Genomic DNA, 25,077 nt, shown 5'->3' with positions numbered 1-25,077 from the left:
GATGGTCGGTCGGTTTTCAACAGTGGCGTTAGCAAGCGGGATCCAGCCCCCGTCTTGCCCCACTCGAAGATCCAGCATTGCAAATTCGGCTCGCATTGCGAAATTTAGATAGATGGTGCGATGGTGTGAGCGAGCGATGAACGAGCTGGCAGAAACTGTCTGAAATGTTCGTTTTCTTCTCAACGACGCCACACAAAGCAGCCATTGGAGAAGTCCATTACCATTCGTGCAAAATGCTGGGAATGTCTGCCACCCAACGCATGGCATTGCTTCGCACTTGTTCTCAGCCATCGCAACAACCGCGCTAAGACCAAAATCTCAGTCTTTTGTTTATTTTTTTTTTCTAGCTTAAGCGCGTCTTCGCTTTCTCTTCTTCCTCCCTCCCCTCTCCTCCCTACAAACAACAACAACATGGATCTCGATCAGTGGGTTGACCTGGTGGCGCAGTGCAAGTACCTGCCCGAGAACGACCTCAAGAAGCTCTGCGACCGCGTGGTGGATATTCTGATTGAAGAGTCCAATGTGCAGCCCGTCTCGTCCCCAGTCACTGTCTGCGGCGACATCCACGGGCAGTTCTACGACCTCGAGAAGCTCTTTGTCACTGGCGGCCCCGTTCCCGAGACCAGCTACATCTTCATGGTATGTAAGAGAGAGAGAGAGCGAGAGAGAGAGAGAGACTCCTCGACAAGTCAAAGCGAGAGAGTGAAGAGAAGCAACCAAGAACAAAGTAAAATAAAATGAAAAGAATCGGTTTGGACGTTGGAGGTTGGCTTTGGCTTTTGTGCAGCGCCTCGTCACTCGCTTTCACTGCGTGGCGGTGCTCGTGTGTGTGTGTGTGTGTCGCTCTGTCTCTGACTGCTGTGGAAGCGCGAGCCAACAGAGAGGCTGACGACTGACGGCCCTTTTTTTTTTTTTCAAAATCTCGCCTTTTTATTTTTTTTTTTATTTTTGTGTTTTTTCGTTTGGTGCGCTCGTGGAGTGGACTCGAGGGGGACAGGTCCTGAACCCACATCTCACTACGAGTGAGGGTGGGTTGCCTGCTCGGTTGGAGTGGTGAGTGTTTGCACCGGCACGAGCGCAACAAAAGTCCCTCTTCTTTTTTTTTTTTTTTTGAAATATCAACTTTTTTTTTTTTTTTTTTTTTGGCTGGATGAAGCATTGGAACTGTCGTGTCGTCGGGGAAGCTCCGCCACAGCGCCTTTTCGCTCGTCGTCGGCAAGCATTCTAAACAAGCGAACAGTACTCCGGACCAGGGATAGTGGCGGATAGCCTCGAGACACTGTATCCTTTGACTCGTTTTCATTCACTCATCAACCCATCGTTTCTATCGTATTGTGTTTTTTCTGCTTTCCATAGGGCGACTTTGTCGATCGTGGCTATTACAGTCTCGAGACCTTCACCCGCCTGCTGACGCTCAAGGCCAAGTACGTGCTTGTTGCACATGCTGTGCTGTGCGCGTGTCATGTTTGTTCAAAGTATTGACTTGTTTTCCCCCTCTAGGTACCCCGATCGCATCGTCCTTCTTCGTGGCAACCACGAGAGCCGACAGATCACCCAGGTCTATGGCTTCTACGGTAGGTCATGGTGCATTGTTTGCCGAAGGAGAAGAAATGCTGCGCGCTTCTCTCTTTTTTTTTTTTTTTTTTTTTTGCCTTTTTTTGTTTGTTTGTTTGTATTCACTCGTGCTTCGCTTCGTACTCGGTAGATGAGTGCCAGACCAAGTACGGCAATGGCAACGCGTGGAAGTACTGCACCCGTGTCTTTGACTATCTGACCGTCGCTGCGGTATGATTGTCTCTCCGGTTTCTGCTGTCGACGATGATTTCATCTGCTGACGCTCACATTCTCATGCTCCCCTTTTTTTATCCTTCCCTTTTCGCTCAAATACCGACGCGCAGCTTATCGACGACAAGGTCCTTTGCGTGCATGGTGGTCTCTCCCCCGACGTGCGCTCGCTCGATCAGATTCGCACGATCGACCGCGCACAAGAAATCCCGCACGAGGGTGCTTTCTGCGATCTCATGTGGTCCGACCCCGAGGATATCGAGACTTGGGCTGTCAGTCCTCGCGGCGCTGGCTGGCTGTTTGGCAGCAAGGTTGCTCAGGAGGTAGGCCCGCTTTTTTTTTTTTTCTTGTTGTTTTGTCTTGCTGTCGCTTTTTTTTTATTTGTTTGTTTCTGTCACTCACCTGGGCCCCCTTCTTCCTCTAGTTCGTCCACGTTAACGACCTTACCCTCATCTGCCGAGCACATCAGCTCGTCCAGGAGGGCTACAAGTACATGTTCCCGGAGGAGAACCTGGTGACTGTGTGGTCTGCACCAAACTATTGCTATCGCTGCGGCAACGTTGCGTCAATCCTCGAGTTTGACAGCTCGATGAATCGCACGTTCAAGATCTTTGACGCGGTTCCCGACAACGAGCGTGTCATTCCCCCGCGTGTCTTTACTCCTTATTTCTTGTAAACCTGTGGTCGTGCATTTTTAATCTTTTTTTTTTTTTGGTGTGTGTGTGTAAGTGTATGTGTTTGTGTGGGGAGCTCGAGTTGCTCCCTTCAACCCTCGTAGTATGTTTGTGCGTTTTCTTTTTGCGCTGATGGGTGTTTGCCCTGCAAACTCTCTTCCGCTCCAACTCTTCCCTTTTTTCCTCGCTTTTGCTGTACGCCTGGTTGCAAACTCTCATTGGTTATGTAAATTTCTGCAATCCTTGGAACACCTTTTGATACCATTGCCTTGTTCTGAATTTTTGGTTTGGTCGGAACAATATACAATTCTTTGTCTTCTTCTTCTTCCTTCTATTCGAAACAATGAATACTCCTGGATTTGCAGATGATTGAATTGAATTCTCTTCTGGATTAAGGCAGGTGGGACTGTCACGCGTGCTCGGTCCAGTCGTTTTTGCAGTCGAAACAGATATCCTTAAACGAAATGAAGTACTTTGTCGTCAGCGGCGGTGTGATCAGCGGCATTGGCAAGGGCGTCATTGCGTCGAGCGTCGGCGTGCTGCTCAAGTCGATCGGCCTCAATGTCACCAGCATCAAGATCGATCCCTACCTCAACATTGACGCTGGCACCTTCTCCCCTTACGAGCACGGTAAGGCGAGATTCAGAGTCAGAGCGAGAGAGAGAGAAACCATTATTACCGAGAATTTTTTTTTATTTTTATTTTTTTTTTTTTTGGCTTTGTTTCTTTGAGCTGTTCTTTGAGCAGCCAGTCGTCGCTTCAGCTCTTTTGTGTTGTGTTTTCATTCTCTGTGTCACTCTCGAGTTGCATTGTGAGCTTGAGGCTTTTGTCTGGTAGCCCAGCCAAACGTGCGGTCGAGCGTGGTCTATGTGGCCTCCTTTTTTTTTTTTTTTTTTTTCGCTTTGGTTCGATTTTTTTTTTTCGTTCGCTCTTCGTTTTGTCGTCCTGCAATGCTTGGCTTTTGTGTTTCAGGCTTTTTTCATTCAGCTTGTGGTTTGGCTTTGTATCTTGGATGTGTTTGGTGGGCTATGAGCTGCAAACTCGAGCGCAGACGCTTTGGTCTTTGTGTTCCTCGTGGCGCTTTTCGACCTCTTTTTTTTTTTTTTTTTTTTGACATCCGGCACCTTTTGCCCATTGGAACATGAGCAAACGGCACACCTCGATTCATCAACAGAACAGTCATCCCGCTTTGTGTGCGGTGTGTCAGCGCTTTTTTTGATTCCTGCACTTTGGCTGTGTTGGCAATCGAATCGGCCAAAAACCATGTGTTGCTTCGTTTTTTCGTTTTCTTTTCGTTTCGTGGCTTTTTTTTTTTTTTTAATTTTTATTTTCTTTTCTGATGATTAAAAGTTGATTTTTTTTTGGCGCGAAATCTGCCGAGTTTTTCCGCGCCAAAAAAATCCAGTTTCGTCGTCGGCTGAACGTTTCTCTTGTGGTTTTTCCCGTCAACCTACTCAAAACACCCAACATCTCACTCTATGATCTACCTTCCTGTGCCTCGCAGGCGAAGTCTTCGTCTTGGACGATGGCGGCGAGGTCGACCTCGATCTGGGCAACTATGAGCGCTTTTTGGACATCAAGCTCCACCGCGACAACAACATCACGACCGGCAAGATCTACCGAGATGTGATTGAGCGTGAGCGAAAGGGCGACTACCTTGGCCGCACGGTGCAGGTGGTGCCGCACATTACCGACGCCATCCAGGACTGGATTGAGCGTGTCGCGCGCGTGCCCGTTGACAAGGATGGCAACACGCCCGATGTCTGCGTCATTGAGCTCGGCGGCACGGTGGGCGACATTGAAAGCATGCCCTTCGTGGAGGCGCTCCGCCAGTTCCAGTTCCGCGTTGGCCGCGAGAACTTTTGCCAGCTGCACGTCTCGCTGCTCCCTGTTGTGGGCGCCAGCGGCGAGCAAAAGACCAAGCCGACCCAGCACAGCATTCGCGAGCTGCGTGGACTTGGCCTTTCGCCCGACATTATTGTCTGCCGCTCGCAGACCCCCGTCGAGGCGTCGATTCGCGCCAAGGTGGCCATGTTCTGCCACGTTGCCTCCGAGCAGGTCATTGCCGTGCACGACCTCTCGTCCATCTACCGCGTGCCGCTCCTGCTCGAGAGCCAGGGCTTGATCAAGTACTTTGCCAACCGCCTCAACCTTCAAATCCCCCAGGCCTTCCCCATGCTGCTTTCGCGCTGGGGCCAGCTTGCAGACCGCTACGACCGCCTGTTCGAGGAGGTCCGCATTTGCATTGTCGGCAAGTACACTGGCCTGAGCGACTCGTACCTTTCCGTCATCAAGTCGCTGCAGCACGCGTCGCTCGCCGCCAACCGCAAGCTCAAGATTGAGTGGGTCGAGGCCGCCGATCTCGAGTCGACCTCGAACGACGACCACCCCGTCAAGTACCACGAGGCCTGGCAAAAGCTCTGCTCGGCCAACGGCATTCTCGTTCCTGGCGGCTTTGGCGAGCGCGGTATCGAAGGCAAGATTGCCGCCGCCAAGTGGGCCCGCGAACACAACATTCCTTACTTTGGCATCTGCCTCGGCCTGCAAACCGCTGTCATTGAGTTTGCCCGCAACGTGCTTGGCCTCAAGGACGCCAACTCGGCCGAGTTTTCCAGCACCACCGCCAACCCCGTGGTTGTGTACATGCCCGAGATTTCCACCACCCACAAGGGTGGCACGATGCGATTGGGTCTGCGCCGCACCGTCTTCAAGCACCCCAACTGCTTGAGCCGAAAGCTGTACAGCCTCGTCAACCACAACGCTGTCGACACTGATTACGTGGAAGAGCGTCACCGTCACCGTTATGAAGTGAGTAGGGGGAAAACGAGAGAGAGTGTGTGAGAGAGAGGATGATGGTTGTGGGTTGCTCCAACAGTTGGTTTGTCAGACCAGGAGCTAGCGTGAAAAACAAGTTACTGACTGTTCTTCCTTGAAACGTGCGTCTGGCCTTGGTTTTTTTTTGTCCCCCTCAGGTTAACATCAAGTACGTCAAGGAGCTGGAGGCTGCTGGCATGAAGTTTGTCGGCCACGACATCGAGGGCGAGCGCATGGAGATTGTCGAAATTCCCGGTGCGTGCTCCTGGATTGGGAGAAGGGCTTTCGGATGCATGTGGTGGTGGTTTTTTTTTGCGAAGCCAATGTTTTGACCGTCATTTTTTTTTCTTGTCATTTGTTGTTTTCTGGGATGCAACAGACCGCAAGTTCTTTGTTGCTGCGCAGTACCACCCCGAGTACCTTACCCGACCACTGCACCCGACCCCTCTGTTCCTCGGCTTCATCCTCGCCTCGAGCGGCTTGCTGGATGAGTTCATTGCAAAGGGCACTGGCGTTGAGGCCTACACGGCTGTGCGCCAATCCGCTTCTGGCGATCCCTTTGAGAACCTGCACATCCCCGCCACCCCTTCGTCGGCCCTTTCCACCACCGATTCCGAGTAACGGGTTCCGTCCAATCTGAGTAGTAATAGCAGCAAATCAACGTCTCCACTTTGGGGGGCCCCCTATTTCCCGTTCCTCAGGAGCCGTTGTCTCTGCCGTGAATAATTTTTGAAATCATTTGTTTCATTTCCTTCCCTTCTGTCTTCCTTGGCCATTCGTATTCCAAGCGGGCAAACCTTGTGTCTACTTGCCATGACTAACTGATGCGTCAGCGCTGGCAAGTCGTTCGTTTTTGAGCCGTGTAATTTTACGTGTAATCTGATGTAGAATCGTTGTTGCGTTTGTTCTGCCGTTTGTTTTTGCCATTTGACAAATGCGATAAATGATAACATCACCAATACGTGTACTTTGCAAAAACAACAAACAATCGATGATTTAATCACAAGGTGGCAAAGTCCAACAACTCTACGGTGATGAAATGGGCTTGTAGCTTTTGCATGATGGATCGACAGTAGGGTGAAAAAGTGCCATTCTGCTCCATTCTTACATCGTTACGTACGTTATGTGTTACAGTTTGTGTGTTTGTGTGAGCGAACGTTCAGCGTCTATGTGTCACTGACCAAAGCGGAGCAGTTGTTCAAAATTCAATAATACAATAGAAATACATATCCGCCACACCTAAAACGCGTTCTCGTCGTCATCATCATCCTCATTTTGAGATTGCCGGGCGCGCTTGCGAGCAAGGGTGGTGCTGGATGACTGCCGACTTGCCGTCGAAGCGTGATTGGGAGGTGCCGACGCGGGCGGGAAGACGAGCGGGGACGGCAGGGTTTGCCGGATGGCAGCTGCCGTGTTGGGAGTCAAGCCCCAGGCCGACGGGGTGTTGGCAAGAAGCGAGTCCAGCTGTGAGTTCGGTGTCGTGAATGCAGCACCAAACAGGAGACTCGAGGTATTGGACCGAGGTGTCATTGTCGGCAAGGCCAGCCCACCATTCACGTTGTCTCGTCCTGGTTGTTGGCGAGGTGCGGCTGGCGTCATCAGCATTTCATCCGGAAAAGCCGGCATGTCCAATAGACGACTGGTTGTAACGAAACCAGCTGAAGAAGGTGCTGCAGGCTGTTGTCGTGCACGATGCGGCGACGCTTGCAACCCCAAATTTGCAACCAAAGCCGACTGCTGCGGTTGCGACTGCGACGGAGCTCGGTGGAGAGGAGAGTAGGCTGGCCGCTGAGGTGTTTGTTGCGATCGATGGGGAGTGAGATGCCCCTGCGTGGGCTGCCCAGTCGCAGATGCTGGTGCAGCAGTCGATCGATCGGGAGTGCGCTGGGATTGTTGAAGGTGCTGCGGTTGCAACTGTTGCTGCAGCTGAGTTTGGTGTTGCTGCAACTGAACGTGGTGTAGCTGCTGATGCTGCTGATGCGGCTGTTGATGAAGCTGCTGATGCTGCGGATGCGACGGCAAGAAATCGTGCATCAATGTATGCGGGGAAGCAGGCCTTGTCGACATGCCTGCAGAGGAAATGGCGCTCGTAGTCGTAAAGATGGATGGCGCGATGGTCCCAGGAGCGCCTCCACCAACCGAAGCAACACTGGCCGAGTTGAATCGGGCGGCGTCGGTGGGTGTAAAGCGCGCAACGGCTGCCGGCACAGAGGTCTGGGTAGCCATGTGCTGGTGATCATTCACGTAAGCAGATGGTCGCCTCTGTTGCTGCGTCCGCTCCGGGCGTGGACGCGAAGGTTTGGGAGCTCGCTTTTGACAGCTCGCTTGGCAGGACTCGGTGAGTTGCCGCTCGAGGAGGACGAGTCGGCGACGGCAATGAAAGCACAGCTTGGCTCGCCGGCTTTGACGAAAGTTGTCAGGTATGCGCGAGCGAAAATGCGCCGCGGACAGCGTGATTTCTGGGTGTTTGAGAGAAAATTGGCGATACAACTCAGTGACTGAGTCGTTCAAGATGCGGATGCGATCGGCCTGATGATGGTGGTGGAAGCCACTCGACGCAGCTCCGGCAGCAAAGGAAGAAGCCGATGCGTCTGGATGCCAGGGCAACGTTATTGCATTGCGATCGGCCACCGTCGACACTACTTGCGGCTGTTGTTGCATCAGCTCGTCTGGTCGCCACTGCTCCAGCGACACGGAGGGAAGCCGTCGATGTTGTGCTTGCAGTCGACGCTGCTGTGCTTGCCGGCGCTGTTCTTGTGTCTCCAAGACGCTAGCGTCGTCGCCTTCTCGGGAGCGAGAGGTCGCCAATCGCCGCTGCTCCGAGCCAGCTGGCAGATCGTCGTCATCGTCCTCGTTGTGGTCCCGAGCGGCGTCCTCGCTCGTGTTCGGTGCGCGTGCGCTTTCAACAGCAGAGTGACTTGGCGGGTTGGACTCCCACGGCAACGGCTCTCGGACGGTCTGCGCCGGTTGGCGAGAACGAGATGTGGCAGGCTCTCCAGCATCAGTTTCGTGCCACGGATGTTCTTCCTCCGGGTCGTACGAATGCTGCATAAGAAAGGTGCTGAGACACAGCTGCATATGGGTGAGCGATTCAACCGAGGCGATGGGAACCACTGCCTTCGCGGGATGGAGGGACAGGCTCGAATTTGGTGCTGCCTGCGACGATGTCGTGTGTGTGTGTGGTGGTGGCACTTGCGTGGATGGCGTCGGCTGGTGCGCGCTGCCCGCGTTCGCGAGTGTTCGGGCGCGAACGAGCTGGTCTGTGCCAAAGTGGAAGCCAAGGCTCTTGAGCTCGCGGCGGCCAAAGTGCGGGGCAACGAACGCGAGCCAATAGTCGCGATACGCCTTGTCCGCCTTGTTTGCCGCGTTGTGGGCTTGGCGGATGCTCTCGACAACGCCGCGATAGCTTTTTTGATGCCGAACGGCGTCCAGGTACATGCCTCCCTCAGGAATCAGCGCGAGAAAGGACTTGAGCAACGCCGGGCCGTCCGGCTCGCCTGGAGGCAAACTGCCCTTGATTGCTGTGAACAAGGACGCCAATTGTTGGCATCCGTCGTTGCGCACCTCTCGAGCTTGTTGTCGCGCTACGTTGCGTCTGAGATTCATGTCCGCAGTCCATCGAGGATTTCGAGCGCCAGAAAGCGCGGCAGCACCATGATGATTGGAAGCACCAGCAGTAGCGGCAGCAGCAGCAGCAGACTCGGTTGCGGGTGTGGTCGACGAGCCGAGCAAGGGCGTTGCGGTGCTCATGGGCGTGGTCCGCGCGCGTCCGCTGCGATGGGGCTGGCGCTCGTCGTTGTCGTCGTCGTCGCTGGCGGAGTGGCTTTGGTGCAAGCGACCCATCTCATTGTCATCGTCGTCGTCGCCATCATCATCAGCGTCATCACTATCATTGCTATCATCATCATCATCATCGTCCTCGTCGTCGTCGTCGTCGTCGTCGCGGCCGTTTCGGTGATGGCTCGCATGGTGGTCGTTTGCGCTTGAATCGTGGTGCCCAGCCCGCAGACTCTCGCGACGAAGGCGGCTCCCGTGCATGCCCGGAGAACGGCTTCGGTCGTGTGGTAGCAACACGGGTGGTTGGCGGGTCGTGGGAGCAGCAGCGGCGGTGCGAAGTCGAGCTCCAGCCCGCAGCGATGGTTGTTGGCCGCCGCCTCCCGCAAACTGGCTCATTGCATGACGACTGAGCCAACAATAGCAGATTTACAACAATGATGTGCGCTGCGATCATCCAATCGAAGAAAGGATTGCTTGATTCACCGAGCAGTAGTGGGAACAGAGTATGATGCATTCCAAAACCCCAATCTGCTCAGAACCGACGAGTGTCCGTCCGCGTTGACGAGCATCCTCATGTTGCAGGAGCCTGGTTCACTTGAGCAAAGCAATGAGCATCAAATGCTCACCAAAGTTCGTCTTAGCGTCGACGCTGTGATTTGACTGAAAAACAAAAATTCGTCCGTTTTGGCTGTGTTGCCTCATAGCTCAAAAAGGCGTTGAAACATTGGCTCCCGCGTGTCTCCTCACAGAAGCGCGCTCACGTCGACCAGACCTCCGCATCCGCTTGGCTACGATAACACCTATCATGCGTGGATCAGTGTCTGATTGGCGGAGGACGGGCTGGTCGCTTCATGGAGTCCTCGTGGGAGCAAGGAGAAGGGTGTTTTTGGCGGGAACTGTTTACGTCACTTCTCGTTTTTCGGGTGCCTAGAGATGGCCCCGAGTCAAAGCGCCCCGCCCCTGCATCCACACACTTTGTGATGCACTGATCGACAGAGGAAGGGCGGATTGGTGGCGTCACAGAGTCCGCAGAGCAAGGAGAGAGGCGTTGAGTGTTTTTATTGTTGTTTTTTTTTTTGGCGGGAACTCGTCACCACTTTCTTTTTTCGATGACTCCGGGCACAGGCGCCCCGCCACTGCACCCACGCACTTTATTCATGCACTGATCGACACATGGGGGGGGGGTAAAGACGCATGGAAGCCGCGAGAGGCACTGATGGGAGGAAGAGACAGCTTGATAGAACAAAAGTTATACATACGATACACCAACCAAACCACTGTACATTCGCCACATTCGCCAACTTCAACAAGTAGGGCAAACACCGCAACGACCGGGGCAGGACACAGTTGCAAGCAAAGCGCCTCTCATCAGCCCATTGCACTGGCAACCACGCTTGTTGTGGGAAGCGCAGGAAGGCGTGACATACGCCTCGCCATGAATCCAGACGTGAGCTCCGTGTACAGCGCTCTTTTGGCACCGTTCGTTCGTGGCTTGTGTCATGAAATTGCAAAATGATGTTCTGTCGTATTGGATGTCCTCGGGAAGCTTTTCTGCGGCCTTCCTCAAAACCTTGAGGAAGCCGCCCGCTTCCTGAACACAGCACACCGCGTCAGCACTGCCAACAATCGAGCAAGCTTGCTCGATTTGGGTGGTAGTCGTATAGACCAGGTGCGGACGAAGAGCGAGTTGAAACTTGCCCAGGCGCTTAAGTTCTGTTGCCATCTCAAAAAACACAAATTGTCCTTTTTCGAACGAAGACTGACCCGCCAATCGCTTTTGGAAGGCTTGTCTATCTCTACACCAACTCATAATTCAACAAGCAACCCATTTAGGAGCTCGTGCACCTATCGCGATCTGAATCCTTCTTCCCAAGGGAACTCAACGCCAACCTCCTTCGCCATTTACGTTATTGCCAGCTCGCTTTCCTTCTGCCCAGTACTCACTTTAGCAAATTTGACATCGTGAAACCGTTGTAAACACAAAAAAGGCTTCTTCATTGGTCTTTCCAACATAGCAGAAAACACAGCAGAAAACACAGCAGAAAACACAGCAGGGTAGAAAACAGAGAATAACAGCAGCAGTAGCACAAAAGAAGGATTGAACAAAGAAAACAGGCAATCACACACAGCTGTAAAAAACACAAAAACATCAGACCATGAAAGAAAGCACAACAAAACACTTTCTCTGCTCGTGTGATTTAAGCAGAGCCAGTGCCGGTAGCGACGGGGGCAACAGAGTCAATCTTGGCCTCGGCAAACTTGCGGACGATCGGGACAGCCTCAGTGTTGGTAGGGCGCTTGTGCTCAATCATCATGTGGTTCTCGGGCTTGAGGCCGACGCAAGCACGGAAAATGTTCTCAATGCAAGCGCGCTGGCGGAACAGAGCGTTGACGACGGGGGTGCCGTTGGGGACGAGCGGGGCCTTGAGCATGAACGAGAGGATGGAGAGAACAGAGTTGAAGCGGTCAAACTCGGCCATGTCCTCGGTCTTGAAGGTGATGCGCTCGCAAATCTCGGCAAGGATGACGAGATCAAAGATCAGGGGCGAGGCGAGCAGAGAGTCCTCGCAAGTGTTGTGCATGACAATCGTGTTCTTGCCGCCCATGAAAATCTCAGAAGTGTACTCGTCCATGGCGCGCTTCGAGTCGGCAACGTACGGGACGTACTTGATGACGACAACGTGGTCGGGGTGCTCGTCCTTCTTGTACAGAATGTTGTTCGAGGCAACCATGTCGTCGACAACGTTCGACTTGGAAATCTCCTTGGAGCGGAACTGCTGGGGCGCAGAGAGGTTCTTGCCGTCGTTGTTGCCGAGGTGGTTGTACGAGACAATGGAGGTGGGCTTGATGCCGGCGCCGACGAGGAAGTCGACGAGGACGGACTTCATCTTGGTCTGGCCAGACTTGAAGTCGTCACCAGCAATGTAGACGCGGCGCTGGTTGGCAAGGTCGACGACACCGGGGACGAAGGTGTTCTGGGGCGAGCCGTTAATGTAGGTGCAGCCTTCGAGGACGGAGGCAACGGCAAAGAGGGTCGAGGGCGAAATCTCAGAGTGGCCCTGGCTGATGGCGTTGAGAATGTTCTCGGCAGTGTCGTTCATGCCGGGAATAATGTCGGCAAAGCGCTCAGTGTTGGCAGTCCAGAGGACAATGACCTTGTCGAGGTTCTCGCGAGCCTTGAAATCGCGAATGTCGCGGCGAATCTGCTCCATCTGCTCCTGCTTGGAGCCAGTGAGGACGTTGTCGGCGCGGTCGGCCTGGTTGGCAGCAATAAAGTCGGGGAAGTAGATGGACGGGCGGGGGCGCATGTTGACCATCATGGGGTAGAGCTGGCGCTGGAGATCATAGTCAAAGACTTGAGCGCGCTTCATCGAGTCGCCGAGGTTGGCAGAGGAAATGTCCCAGCCATCGACAATAATGTCGTTGGGGTTGACCATCGGGAGCAGGTGGTTGAAGGGGACGAAAATGTCACCGTTGGGGCCAGAGCCAAGGCGAACGGTCGAAGCCTGGGTGAGCGAACCCCAGTAGTCGGGGTTGCGGGTGCCCTCCTTGGTGTTCCAGGAGACGTTGTGCTTGTTGGCCAAGAGAGCGCCAGTCACGGTGGAGCCGTTGTTGCCACCCCAGCCGACCAGCATCATGCCCAGGCGCGGAACCTTGCGCTCGGTGCGGAAGACAAAGTTGGTGGCAGTCGGAGTGACCTCGAGGACGGCGCCGGTCTTGGGGTCGAAGGTCAGGTCGGTCGACTCGTAGACGACGCGCGACTCGATGGTGGCATCAGTGTAGGTGACAGTGGGAGAGTTAACCTTGAACGTCATTTTCTTGCGGTGATGAAAAGGCGGGTTTTTTTCTCGACAAAAAGAAAACTGCAGAAAAAAAAAAGAAATGGAAGTGAGTTTGTGATGGCAGATGGCAAAAAAGATGGAGCAAGGGAAATGGAAGGGAATGAAGATCCCAGTCCATTTAGAGCTGGCATTGCGATGATAAGAATGTTTCAGATGAGGAGCTAGTGTGTGTGTGAAAGTGATGGTTGCAACGGAAAGAGTTTGCGGTTGGAAAAAAGAAACCGACAGAAAATAAAACAAAAAAAAAAAAAGACAAAAAAAATAGCGGCAGATGACGCTCAGTGGTGGTCGATGACGCAGACGAGCTCGCAGAACCTGCTCCGTTGGTGCACACACTCACCACCATGACACATGTACATGCTTGTGTGTTGGTGGAGTGAAACCAGCGACGCAAGACCGGGAGGTTCGGCCAACAGGCGTGGGGTTTGTTGTGGCTTTTTTTTTTCCTTCCTTTTTTTTTTCTTTTCTTTTTTTGTTGTTTTTGTGTTTTCAAATCTCGCGCCACGTCGACAACAGGATTGTTCAAGCTTGAAACACAACCCAAAAGACCCGCCCCAGGCACCGTTGTTGTTCAATGCCCATTCCCACTCACCCCCACACCAGCAAAACAAGGCCACAGCACACGGTTGCCGTCGCCTCGGCTTGTCGGCCGCAATCGGCAGCAACCGAAAAAACCGTTTGTGTTGGGGGAAACGCGAAAAGCGTGACTTTTTTTTTGTGATGCATTTTTTTTTTCACTGTGTTGGATTTTGCAATTTTTTTTGTGATGCTGCTGCGAGTGAGGCTGACGACATGCCAATGGGAACGCAATGCCGCATGCGTCACTGAACGCAGCAGTAGTGAACCGAAGAAGAGACGACACGGAAAAAACAAAAGCGGAAAAAAAAAGTCACCCCACGCCACGTTGACAAAAAAAAACGGAAAATAAAAAGGCAACAACAAGCAGCGTAAAAGAGCGACGGTGACACAAGCGAGAGGAAGGAGGAAGGACGAGGACAATCAACGAGCAAAGGTCGAACTTACACGAAGCGGGTGCGCAGTGGGGGGGAAAAGAATGGAGAAACTTAAAAGTGCTTTGCCAGAACGAAAATCAAAAAAAAAAAAAAAAAAAAGTTAAAAAGTCCTTTTTTTTTTTTTTTAGAAGGAGAAAAATCAAAGATCGCGTGGGGCTAAAGATCAAAGGAGATGATCCGAGTTGTTGGTAAGCTCGCGTTCGCGAAGGTAGGTTTGAACGTGCTGGGGTGCGCTGGCAAAGTCACTAATAAGGAGGCTGATGTGCTGGAAGCAGAACATCAAGTGGCAGAGGCGAGAAGAGGGAGAAGAAACAGTGAGACTTTTTTTTTTGGAATAAAAAAAAAAGGCTCAAAAGCGAAAAGTGCAGAAGGAAGAAAAAAAAGTGGAGTGAAACAACCCGAATTGAGAAATTGAATTGAAATGAGCATTGAATTGAAATGAGTGGCAAGAGCAATGGAAGATGGAAGATGGAAACATGGGGAAATATGAAATGGAAGATGGACGATGGACGATGGAGAAAGAGCGGCAGCGAATGGAAGGACGGTTGGAGTGGTGGGGAGGAGAAATTCGACCAATTGGGAGCAAATTGAAGAGTGGCGATGCATTGCTGATGGTAAAAGTGCTGAACGTATGTCGACCTATACAGAGCGGGGGAGGTGGGGGCCGCGTTAGACTACTGGTGTGAGCTTGATGAACAATGTTGGAATTGCTTTGGTCTGCTTTGGACGGCAAACTCCAAGGCACTCAAAAGGTCAGGAGCGGACAAGATACATCGTTCATTAAAAACAAAAAACAAAATTGAAACACACCAAGTACCAAAAAAAAAATGAAACAAAAGGGATTAACTTGCAAACGACCCGTCAAGCTCACGGTCGGACTCTGCTAATTCAGCCTGTGATCGTTTGGCTGGCGGGAGGGTGCCAGCTGCGACTACAGCTGGGTCTAACGGATCTGCCAGTTCTTCGAGAGGCATCTGACCGTCGCGCGACTGGCTCTGCGGGTCGAACGGATTTGGCGGTGGTGGGCTCTGGCTTGGCTCATCGGAGGAGCGATGGCTGTGTGCCGTCGGCGGGTAATGCTGTTGCTGGTACTGAGGTTGTTGCACTTGTGATTGCGATGCTGAGGCCGGGGGCGGCTGCTGCGGCGGCTGCTGCTGCGACGCGTACGGCCGCTGCCAGCCATGCCCCCATTGGCCCCGTTGATTCAGCTGCTTGCGCTCCTCGGGGTCTGAATTGGGCGAGGCGAGCGTGCGACCCGCAGTCCCCATGTTTTTGGAGATTTCGGCGGACAGTCTGCTGATTTCAGCCACGGTGCGCACCGGATCGACCTTGCGCACCTGCTGCAGATACAGCCCGAGGATTTCAACTTCGGCGCGGCAGTCATAGCAGCAGTCGATGCCTTGTCCGCGAATGGGGTGCTCGTACAGGGCCACGCGCTGGACGGTGTTGAAAAAGAACATTTGCTCCTCGTACGTCTTGTTGTCGTAGGCCCGCAAGGCGGTCGAGTCAGCGTGGGTGACCAGCCGCGCCTCCGTCGTGGTGATGGGCCCCCAGACGGGCAAGTACACTTCGCCATCCAGATACATGGTCTGGCCCTCGTTCCATGGGAGCCGGAATTTGAGCATGCTTCGGTGCGGCTGCATGATTTCGTGCCATCGCATCTGCGCAGCCATGTCTGCCTGGGCCTGGGCCTCAATTTCGTCGTCGGGCGACCGAATGTCGCTGATAAAGAGAACGCCCTTGCCGAGAAACTCTTGCGCCAGCTCGTTGGAAAAGTACTGCTGGCGGAAGGAGATTTGTTCGGTCTGCTTGATCTTGAATGGAGCAGGATCGACGCCGACAAACTTGAGGTGCGGAAAGAAGCTGGCAAGGTACTGCATGTGGCCGCCGGGAGCTGCTCCTGCGTACACGACAAGGCGATCTGGCGTGCCGTACAGCGACAGGAACTCAATCTCGCTCATCAGCATCTTGCGCTCGCCCCAGTGGATGACGGACTTGGTCTCGTGCTTGCGTCGCCGGTACGCCATTCGAGGCGCGTCTGGCCGCAGTGTGCGATGGAAACTGAGGTTTCGGCGCGACTCGTACCCTTGGTTGAGCCAGACTTGGGCAATGTGCGGGTTGGCGCGCTCGTTCAAGTGCAGCGGCAGCTCGACTGGTCTTGGTGGCGCCTCGCGTGCCTGCGACTGGATGGCTGCCAGCGCCGAATCCAGCACGGACGGCGTGCCACTGCTGCCACTGGTCGTGTAGGTACCGCCAGAATAGCTACTACTGCTCGTGCTTGGACGGCCGCTCGGCAATCCCGTCGCTCCTCCTCCTCCTCCTTCCACGCTACTACTGCTACCACGAGCGGTGCCAGCAGCGTCACTTGGAGCCGAGCCCATAGGCGAGCCCACAGAGCCGCGTCGGTTGCCAGGCAGTCCGTATCCGACTGGGCGCTGCTGCGTTCGTATCTGCGCGAGTGTTTGGGCCGCTGCGCTCCTCCGCGCCTCAGCACTCATCATGCCTGTGCTTGGGCTTTGTGCTTGCTGCTGTTGCTGGTGCTGTTGCTGCTGCATGTCCAGCTTGACTCGCTTGGCGGCGTCTGCATCTTCCACTGGCATGGGTCTCGTTTGGAATCAGAACAATAGCAAAAGACTGAGCATTGCTCAGATTTGGATTTGGGGATCAGAGCGTTGTACTCGGGATTTTTTTTTTGGGGGGGGGGGTTGACATTCTCAAACATTGAATACTTGTATTCACTCCATTTCAAAGGTGCATTGGGCGGCGGGGGCGTCTGAGCGAGTCTCAGTCTTTTTCCTTGTTGTTCGCTGCAACACTCACTGATGCCTGCTGGCTCACTGCCGCAGTACCACCCGCTGCTGCTCAAAGGGGCCGCAGGGACGCCCATGGCCCGCTCGCGCCCTCCAGGCAGTGGCAGAGCGCGGTGCCCGCCGTGGCTGCTCGCCGTGCCGCTTCTGTTCATCCTGTTTGGCCTCGGCTTGCCGATGCTCATCCTGTCCCGACGCGACTATCCCGACCACGATCTGACGGGATTCACATTCGAGCCGCGGCGGCCGAACGCAGCCATCCAGGACAAGCGAAACCCAGCCATTGCACCACTGGGGAGCCTCATGGACGACGCGAAACGCGCCAACGCGGTTCTGCACGCAGTCACTGCAGCTGCGCAGTCTGCTCAGGCTGCCCATGCCGACGCGTCGACGCTTGCCCAAGCTAGCGATGCAAACGCCGAGGCTGGCGAGGACGAGCTCGAGCTCGACGGGTGGAGTCAACGGATTCTCAAGCGCATGTCGGCGTCGTCCCGCGAGCTGTACAAGAAGCTCCGTTTCGGGCTGCTGGGCGGCGCCGAATCCGTCGAAGGGCTGGGCTTTGATGTCTCGCATTCGCAGTGGTGGGAGAGCAAGCGCCCAGACCTGGTCCCGGCGCCGCTCTTGCTCACCGCGCAACCGGACGATTCCGTGCTTATGGCGCGCGCTCGATTCGCGCTCAACCAGCTCGTGTCTGTGCAATGGCCGCGTTTATTCGTTGCCGGACTGCCTACGTTTCCCCGCGTGTTTGCTCGCGATGGCCTGATGTCAGCCTTCCTGCTGGACGATGCAGAGTTGCTTCGCGACATGCTGCTCTTTGCAGCGATGCATCAAGGCCAGCAAGCAAACTCTGTGACCGGCGAAGAGCCTGGCAAGGTAATGCTGTCGTGAGATGGGGTTTTTGGAGTGTTGGTTTTGTGTTGTTTTGTGTTTGGAAGCATGGACTGACAACTTTGTGTGTGTTGTTTGTTTTTCTTCGTTTGAACCAACTCCCATCGCGCACAGATCTTTCACGAACTGCCAGGCGTGTCCATCAACTCGCATCACACAGACTTTGCGGCATGCGACACGACTCCATTGTTTCTGATTGCTGTGGCGCGGTTTGCACATCTGACGCTCATCCCGCCAACGGGCCTCTCCAAACAGCTGCAGGACGAGCGCGTTGCCCTCCTGCAGACGCTTGTGCGGCACGTGAATGAGCAGCATAACGTGGAGGCGTCCATGGCGCCTGCAGCGCTCCTGCGGCTCGAGCGCATCCGGAGGCAACTGCACGCCTCGCCCGACGAACCCAAGCCAATGCTCATGACGCCGGAGGCCCTCGCAGTGTTTGTGCAGCTGTGGCCCGCAGTGCTCCGAGCGGTCACTTACATTCACCGGCACGTTATTGCGGACGGCTTGTTTGTGGACGACCCGCGATTCGCCCAGAGCAGCCGCTTTGCGCTCAAGGTGACCTACTGGAAGGACTCGGTCGTCATGGGTCGCCCCAACGGCCAACCGAGCTATCCCGTCGTGTACACCTTGGCGCATGCCCAAGCCCTGTGTGCCGTTCGAAGCACTGTGGCCATTGTCAACTTTGTGCGTGAGCTCAAAGCGGTCGCCAAGGAACAGGCGGCACAAGCCACCCAACAGGGCGAACCCCTTGAATCCGCGACATTGGGCTCGCTCTCTGCAGCGTTGCTTGAAATTGACGACACTGCGCTTCGATGGATGGAAGGCACGTTGCAGGGTCTCAGCACACGCATGCGCCAAGCCCTGCCACTGCTCTGGGATGGCGATCACGGTCGCTTTCACGTGGGCAAAGACAGCCGAGGTCTGCTCTCTGGCGACGGCACAGATGGCATCCATGCCACCTACTACTTGCAGCCGGACGACCTGAAGCCCTCCCAGTGGGAAAGCATGATGCACAGCGCCACCAAGTCGCTGGCCACCCCGTTTGGCTTTCGCTCCATGTCTGCCGCGGACGACTTGAAGGTGCCTCTGAAGGAGCGATACCACACTGGATCTGTCTGGCTGTTTGAGCAAGCGTTCATTCATGCCGCAGCAACTTGCACTTTCCGGGACAGCCAACAGTATCTTGGCGCGTTTGACAGGCCCCTCCAAGCAGACGAGCTTGCCCAGCTTTTGAACAAACCCGAGCACGCTCGAGAGGCCCGTCTGCTTCAGCTGGATGATCGCTCCAACGACGATAACGCCAGACAAGAAGCCCCGGGCTTGACGCTGGAAGAAGACACTGCTGTTCATGCGGCGGCCTCCGCGGTCTCGGAGGCTGCAAGAAAGGGTTTGACAATTCTGGAGAAATTGGAGACCTTCCCAGAACGCGTCGATGCGCCAGAACCAAACGCGGATGCTGGGGCGCGGGCGGTACCCTTGGGCACACATACGCAGTTGTGGACAATCGCTGCTGGCGTCTATTACGATCGGTACCTCGCTGAGGAGCGCGCTTTGACCGAACTGCAGAAGCGACTCCAGCTGGATGCAGTACTGCATGCTCCGTGTTCCACGGTGACGGCCGGTCAACTCTCGTCTCTTGGGCTTGATATCAACGCTGCACGCTCTGTCATGCTCGATCAGGTGTGATTGGGTGGGGTGGGAGTCTTTCTGCGGCCTTTCGTTGAGTTATTGTTGTATTTCTGGAATGAACTGTTTTTGAAGCAAATTGGCTCTTTCGGGTTTGAATTCTGAAATTCTGAAAGGCTTGTTGAGGCTGACGGATACCACCCCCCCCCGTTCTCTTTTCTTCCCAGCGTTCTTATCGAGAATGCAGAATGTCTCATCCTCTATTGGCTGATTCACCAAATCTTGTTCCGAAACTGACAATCTGTGCAAGGTGACTGGTGAAGGGCGTGTGTGTGTGTGTGTTTTTTGGCCTTTGCCCCATTGCCTCGGTCGCGTGTGCCCCTGGTTTGTGGGTGGTTGTGCTCCGCGCTCTTGGTTGTGCACTTTATTTTCGGCCAGTTGATGAAATGGCCGTGGTAAACCCAGTTCGACCAAAAAAAAACACGAAACATCAGCGGAAGCAAATCCAAGCCGTCTCGCCACCACCGCCACTCGACATTAGACACCTCCTCTTCCATGTCGAGGCAGTCCACTCTCCATTTTTTCAATCTGTAATTTTGCGCCTACGTTTTATCTTTGCTCGTTGGCTTGACGTTGATGATGGTGGTGATCGAGGGGCGGCGAGAAGTGAAGCAAACGCAACTCTAAATTTGAAGGTGAAAAACAACAAAACGTGACCTCACATCCAACAATTTGAATGAGTCAACAATCCCAATTCTTGGTGAGGAGCACTTATTCGCTTGGCGGTCTTGTCGGCTGGGTATCGACTGCAACAGAGTCGAACATCCAAAACAGCCGTGCTGTCAGATTCATCTTCCAACTTCCATCGGTCGAGTGAGTGTTGTTGCATGAGCGAGTTGAGCTGCAGGTGAATCGGTTTGCTTAAATCGATTGTTGCACGACAACCGCGACGACAAGAAAGGAAGCGGTGAAACTGCTTCAACTCGAAACAAAAGCAAGCAAATCACATATGGCAACGGCTTTCTTTTTTTTCTTTTTTTTTGCTGTTTTTTTTTTTTTTCTTTTGCTTCCCTCTCAAACTGATCTAACGCCAAGAATCAAGCAAAGTACTCCCCCAATGAAATCTCTATTACGACACTCTCATCAGCCGTGAGGATCAGATTCAACCCCAGTGGCATTCAGCCTGCTAATCGCTTTGCAGCCGCCAACCAAAATTCCTACCCCATTGTCAGCCACCTCCACGCCGTTTCCTCCAAGTCTATTCGTGAATGTCGCCGGCTTAAATCATATGGTACAGAGACACCATGAGCTCACCTGATTGCTGTCTCCCGCAAACACAAATCCCAGAGCATGATCGGAGTCTCGAGCTCCGAGTTGGATGAATTTACCGAACCAAGCTCTCTACGCGAGCCGACCAGTTGCGCCAATCGCCCTACGCCAAAGCGCAAGGAACAGCGGCGGCAAGATGCGAGCCAGTGCATTCGAGAAGCGCTTGAGCTCTGCAAGCGAGGCCGCTTCCGACAAGCCATCCAAACGTACAATTTGGCGCACGGGCTCGACCCCTCAGACCCAGACACGCTGCACAGTCGAGGTCGCGTCCACTACAATCTTGGAAACCTCACAAAGGCCAAGGACGACATGACTGCGGCAATCCGAATGATGCAACAACAATCGTGCGCAGCCACGGCTCTCGCTGAGGTTCACAACGACGTCGGCCTGGTGCACTTTGATCTGCACGATTATGCAAGTGCCAAGTCCAGCGCAGAGCGGGCGATTGAGCTCGACCCGCTCAGCTCGGACGCCTGCGCGTTGCTGGCTCAGGTGCACCTTGCGCATGATGAGCTGTCGCTCGCATTGGCGCGGACCACGCGTGCCCTCCAGCTTGCCGGTCAAAATGCACCAGTGTATGCCACCCGTGGTCACATCTTGCTGCGGTCGGGAGATCGGGAGGGCGCGCTGCGAGACTTTACCCACGCCGTTCAGCTTGATCCGCAGCTCGCACACGCCTACACTGGCCTGGGTCAGGTCGCCTTCCTTCGTGGCCAAGACAAAGCCGCCGTCCTCTACTTTACCAAGTCCATTTCGCTCGACCAGTACAGCGCCATTCCGTACCGCCTGAGGGCCGACATCCGGCGAATCCAAAAGCAGTTCAGTCCAGCCATTGCCGACTACCGCGCCTCTCTAGCGCTAGATCCGAGCAATAGCAGCGCGCGTCGGTATCTCGGTCTATGCCTGTACCGTCAAAACCAGCCTCGGGAAGCGCTGGAACAGCTCGACCGTGCGCTCGCTCTTGGAGACCAGTATGTCATGACCTTGCACGCTGCGATTGGACGTTGTCTGGTGCGTCTGGGCCATTACAACGCTGCAGTGGGTCCGTTGCGGATTGCAAGTGATCTGGAACACTTTCAGCGACGCGCGGCGGGCGAGAGCACTGAACCTGGCCAGAGCGCCGGTGTTCCAAACACCCCAGACGAAGTTGAGCTCGAATGCCTCAGTGTTCAGCAACGGCTCGCGATTGCCAAAGCCAAGCAGCGACAATCGGGCCAGCCCAACAAGAAAAGTAGCCCTCCCACCAGTGCAAGCGCCCACGGTCGCCTGGATCCCTTTGGTCGCGTGGTCAAGCTGACTGAATGGCAACGTGAGTGGCAGTTTGTTGTTTATTCTATTGCTTGTTAGTTTGAGCCTTCGCCTCACGTGCTCCGCTTCTTGTTGGAAACATTGTGGGCAACAACAGAACTCATCCGCGGAATGGCGCAGGAGGGACGACGCCTGCGAAAAGTCGAGAGCCTCGCTTTGTTGACGGGAACGTCCAATCCATTGGCCATGGCCGGGTTGCCGTGGGGAACAGCTTCGTCGGGGCGTTTGGCCGAGCTGTACCGAGGACGCCACCTTCCTGCTGTCATTACCAGCCCGATGCCTGGGGCTTTGGTGGATTTGCTCGAAAAGACAATCAACGATGCCCTCCAGAGCGATGAAGATGTCCTCAACGTTGCCAACGATGCTCTGAACGCAATGCGGTCCGTGTTTGCCCCCGTCCTTGCCCGCCTTGGGACGTCGTCTGCAGACTCGACACAGTCGGAGCTGGCAAACGGCCTGTCCTCTCAAGACCGTCGACTTTCTGGCGGCCAGTGGGCCCAAGCCGGTGCTGGGACGCGCCGCTCATTTTCAGACTTGGCCTCGCTTGGCAAGAGCGTGAAGAGCATTGCTTCAGCGGCAGTCAGCGCCACCAGCTCAATGCTGTCGCGCTTTCGGCAAGAGGACGACCTTGTCAATAGCATCTTGGACGGCCTCGTCAACTCCAACTCCACTGCTGCTTGGACCCGCAAGGAAGTCGCAGTCCGCAGGCTGGCGCTGCTTGTCGAGTACTTTAACCGAACTGCGGTTCTCATGTACGCGGCGTACGAATGCACGACCTACCTCATCTCTGGCATCATCGAGTGGATCAAATCTGGCAAAGCCGCCAAATGGCAAGAGAAGATCAACGCAACCAGCCTGGATGCCAAGCACGATGCGCAAGTCCAAGAGCTGCGTGATTCGCTGGCATCGGCACTGACCACTCCTCTGATGGACTTGCCGTCGCCAATCCTGCCCACGTTGGCGGCCAAACTCGGCTTCATTATTGTTGCCCCAGAGACCCCCAGCTCGGATGCCTGCTTGGAGGAACAGAGTTGCACTGCGCACGACCTGTACTCGACGCAACGCGAGCCGTGTTGGCCTTTGAATGGAGCGGGTGTGACGTTGACTCTGCAGCATTCGCCAATGAACAATCGCGTTTCCATGGTGTCCATGTTTGAAACCGCCTGTTTGGGGTCGTCTGCCGTCGAGCAAGCAGCCACACTGCCCGTTACCAAGGCTCGCGAGGAGCACGCCGTGAAAGGGAGCTTTAACGCCAATGCAAGCGCCAACGAGCGCGCCAACCCGGAGACCAATCCTTTCTTGGGCATCATGCGCGCGCTGTGCCAAATCGCCGATGCTGTGCCGCTCGCTCCAATCCAACAGGCCGTGGTTGCAGTGTTGAGCATTCTAGAAAACAGGAACTTGCTCCCTGTCGACAATGACCAGTTCTTCCGCCAGGCGCAGATTGAGGCTGTACGCAAGGATTCGGAAATTGAGGCTGCACGCAAGGATTCGGAAATTGAGGCTGCGCGCGAGCGAGCGGAAAAGGCTCGGCGCGCCTTCAAACGAGCCGAGCAGTTGAGCGTGTACAGCGTCGCCGACGCATCCGACGGCGAGTCGCTATCGTCTGGTGACTCGAGCGACTTTTCGCTCAAGCGCAGCGCTCCTGGCCGCAAAGCTTTGACCAAGAGCCGATCCCACCAATCGCTCGACAACATTATGGCTACCACCAGTTTCGGAAGCAATGACCACGAGTCCGTCGCTGCGCCGACGTGCCGTCGCAACCGCAAAAACTCGCGAAACCGGCATTCCTTGCTCCGATCGCAGCTGATGACGGAAGAGTGGTGGGAGACCACCTGCGACGTGCTGCAGACTGCTCTCCAGCGGCTACCTTCGGGTGCAAACGCTGAGATCTTTTTGCGACGACTCCTGCTGGACATGTCCTTGTGCCGGCACTCGATGCTGGTGGAAGGAGCGACCAAAGCAAGCGAAGCCGCGGCCGAGCGCAGCGAGCGACGGCGGTCGGGTCGTTCGAGCTCAGTGGAATCAGTTGCCTTGAGCTGGTCCGCCTCCTCTGGGGTCTCGGAAGCCTCTTCAGGGTCGTCAGTAGAAGGCGGAAAACAAGCCAACCGTCTAAGTATGGGATCTTGGAGCGATCTTACCTCCGTCTCTGGGGTGGTCACGTCCGACTCTGGCGCCTCGTCCTGGGTCGAGCGCATTGACAGCGAGTTGCAAAACAACGCCAATGTGAGCGAGACGCTTCATTGTGCCTTTGGCATGGCAGACAACCGTGCCCCATTCTCTGAGATTGGCGCTCTGCTGCACTTGAATTCTGTCCGCGGCGGATCGGAGGAGCTCGCCTTCATGAGTCACATGGCAGCCAGCGATACCATCTCCGCCCTCAAGGCGATTCTCACGATGGCCTGTGAGTCGCAAGATGCAGCAGCTCCACAGGGCCTCGGGATCCTGACACTGGGCGGTACGACCACAGACGAGTCCAGCACCGACTCGCTCCCAAGGTCGAGCAGCGGCGTTGGCAACTCTAGCTCCTCGAGTAGTCCCTCGGGCTCATCCCCGAGCAGTGAATTCCAGAGCGGCATCTGCGCCTCCATCGCTCGCCGCAATTGTAAGGCAGCTCGCGCAGTTGGTGCCTCCATCGATGTGACGCATCTGGTGGTGCCTGAAACCATTGGCAAATCGAGCAAGCGCCGCCCGCGAGCCAGCTCGATGGGTGAAGTCGCCGCCCGCCGACGTCGTGTGGAGAAGCTGGATGCGTTTGATGTGTCCCCAGCCGTTCAGCTCATGGTGCAAACGTGTGAACAACTCGAGAGCGCGCATCTCCGTGCCAGCGCACAGCCTCCGCCCTCGGAAGGGTTGCCTGGGTCGGCGTCCGAACCTGCTCGAGGCATTGAACCGTTGCTGCAAAGCGCTGATGCAGGCGATTCTGCTGCTCTGGCCACCGCTCCTGCGACCATTCAGCGAAAGTCCTCGAAAACAAAGTTCAGCAGCATCCGAAATCGACTTTTGCGCGCGTTCGACGACGACTCGGACGACACCTCGACTAGCGCCTCGACTATTAGCGACGATCTGTCTGAAGCGTCATCGGAGGTGTCGTTGCCCTCGTCTGCCGAAGCCAGTCCTTCGCCGGCACGGATTAAGCAAAAAGGCAGCTTCCGATCCAAGTTTATGCCAAAGAGCCGTGCGACTGCAATCGCTCAATGAAGTTCATGGCTCT

General features: G+C 55.0%; 8 protein-coding genes across 8 annotated transcripts; 4 read left to right on the top strand and 4 right to left on the bottom strand.

The window, feature by feature from the left end:
- The first annotated feature begins 328 nt into the window (after positions 1-328).
- On the top strand, positions 329-2,781 carry CAOG_01442 (phsophatase-2a). Its single transcript, XM_004364253.2, has 6 exons — positions 329-639; positions 1,357-1,424; positions 1,501-1,574; positions 1,706-1,785; positions 1,899-2,108; positions 2,210-2,781. The coding sequence occupies exons 1-6, from the start codon at positions 412-414 to the stop codon at positions 2,459-2,461; spliced, it is 912 nt and encodes a 303-aa protein (XP_004364310.1). The 5' UTR covers positions 329-411; the 3' UTR covers positions 2,462-2,781.
- A 112-nt stretch (positions 2,782-2,893) lies between these two features.
- CAOG_01441 (CTP synthase 1) lies at positions 2,894-6,265 on the top strand. The gene is made up of 4 exons (XM_004364252.2): positions 2,894-3,089; positions 3,964-5,267; positions 5,432-5,528; positions 5,653-6,265. Exons 1-4 carry the CDS (start codon positions 2,924-2,926, stop codon positions 5,892-5,894), a joined length of 1,809 nt encoding a protein of 602 aa, XP_004364309.1. The 5' UTR covers positions 2,894-2,923; the 3' UTR covers positions 5,895-6,265.
- A 73-nt stretch (positions 6,266-6,338) lies between these two features.
- Positions 6,339-9,449, bottom strand: CAOG_01440 (hypothetical protein). The gene has a single exon (XM_004364251.2). It carries the CDS (start codon positions 9,444-9,446, stop codon positions 6,513-6,515), a length of 2,934 nt encoding a protein of 977 aa, XP_004364308.1. The 5' UTR covers positions 9,447-9,449; the 3' UTR covers positions 6,339-6,512.
- Positions 9,450-10,353: 904 nt separating this feature from the next.
- Positions 10,354-10,773, bottom strand: CAOG_08510 (hypothetical protein; the record flags this gene model as incomplete). The annotated part of the gene is made up of 1 exon (XM_011271790.1): positions 10,354-10,773. The coding sequence occupies one exon, from the start codon at positions 10,771-10,773 to the stop codon at positions 10,354-10,356; it is 420 nt and encodes a 139-aa protein (XP_011270092.1).
- A 248-nt stretch (positions 10,774-11,021) lies between these two features.
- On the bottom strand, positions 11,022-14,287 carry CAOG_01439 (inositol-3-phosphate synthase A). The gene is made up of 2 exons (XM_004364250.2): positions 13,916-14,287; positions 11,022-12,913 (listed from the first exon to the last, which is right to left on the bottom strand). The coding sequence occupies exon 2, from the start codon at positions 12,863-12,865 to the stop codon at positions 11,249-11,251; it is 1,617 nt and encodes a 538-aa protein (XP_004364307.1). The 5' UTR covers positions 12,866-12,913; positions 13,916-14,287; the 3' UTR covers positions 11,022-11,248.
- A 391-nt stretch (positions 14,288-14,678) lies between these two features.
- CAOG_01438 (hypothetical protein) lies at positions 14,679-16,534 on the bottom strand. Its single transcript, XM_004364249.2, has one exon. It carries the CDS (start codon positions 16,503-16,505, stop codon positions 14,748-14,750), a length of 1,758 nt encoding a protein of 585 aa, XP_004364306.1. The 5' UTR covers positions 16,506-16,534; the 3' UTR covers positions 14,679-14,747.
- Positions 16,535-16,655: 121 nt separating this feature from the next.
- Positions 16,656-19,365, top strand: CAOG_01437 (hypothetical protein). The gene is made up of 2 exons (XM_004364248.2): positions 16,656-17,585; positions 17,715-19,365. The coding sequence occupies exons 1-2, from the start codon at positions 16,728-16,730 to the stop codon at positions 19,284-19,286; spliced, it is 2,430 nt and encodes an 809-aa protein (XP_004364305.2). The 5' UTR covers positions 16,656-16,727; the 3' UTR covers positions 19,287-19,365.
- Positions 19,366-20,576: 1,211 nt separating this feature from the next.
- CAOG_01436 (hypothetical protein) lies at positions 20,577-25,067 on the top strand (the record flags this gene model as incomplete). The annotated part of the gene is made up of 2 exons (XM_004364247.2): positions 20,577-21,864; positions 22,075-25,067. 2 exons carry the CDS (start codon positions 20,577-20,579, stop codon positions 25,062-25,064), a joined length of 4,278 nt encoding a protein of 1,425 aa, XP_004364304.1. The 3' UTR covers positions 25,065-25,067.
- Between the last annotated feature and the right edge of the window lie 10 nt (positions 25,068-25,077).

The sequence above is a fragment of the Capsaspora owczarzaki genome, assembly GCF_000151315.2.
Source record: "Capsaspora owczarzaki ATCC 30864 unplaced genomic scaffold supercont2.2, whole genome shotgun sequence".
Lineage (NCBI taxonomy): Eukaryota > Filasterea > Ministeriida > Capsasporidae > Capsaspora > Capsaspora owczarzaki.
Note: the sequence above shows the minus strand (reverse complement) of the source record. Positions and strands in the feature narration are given on the sequence as shown.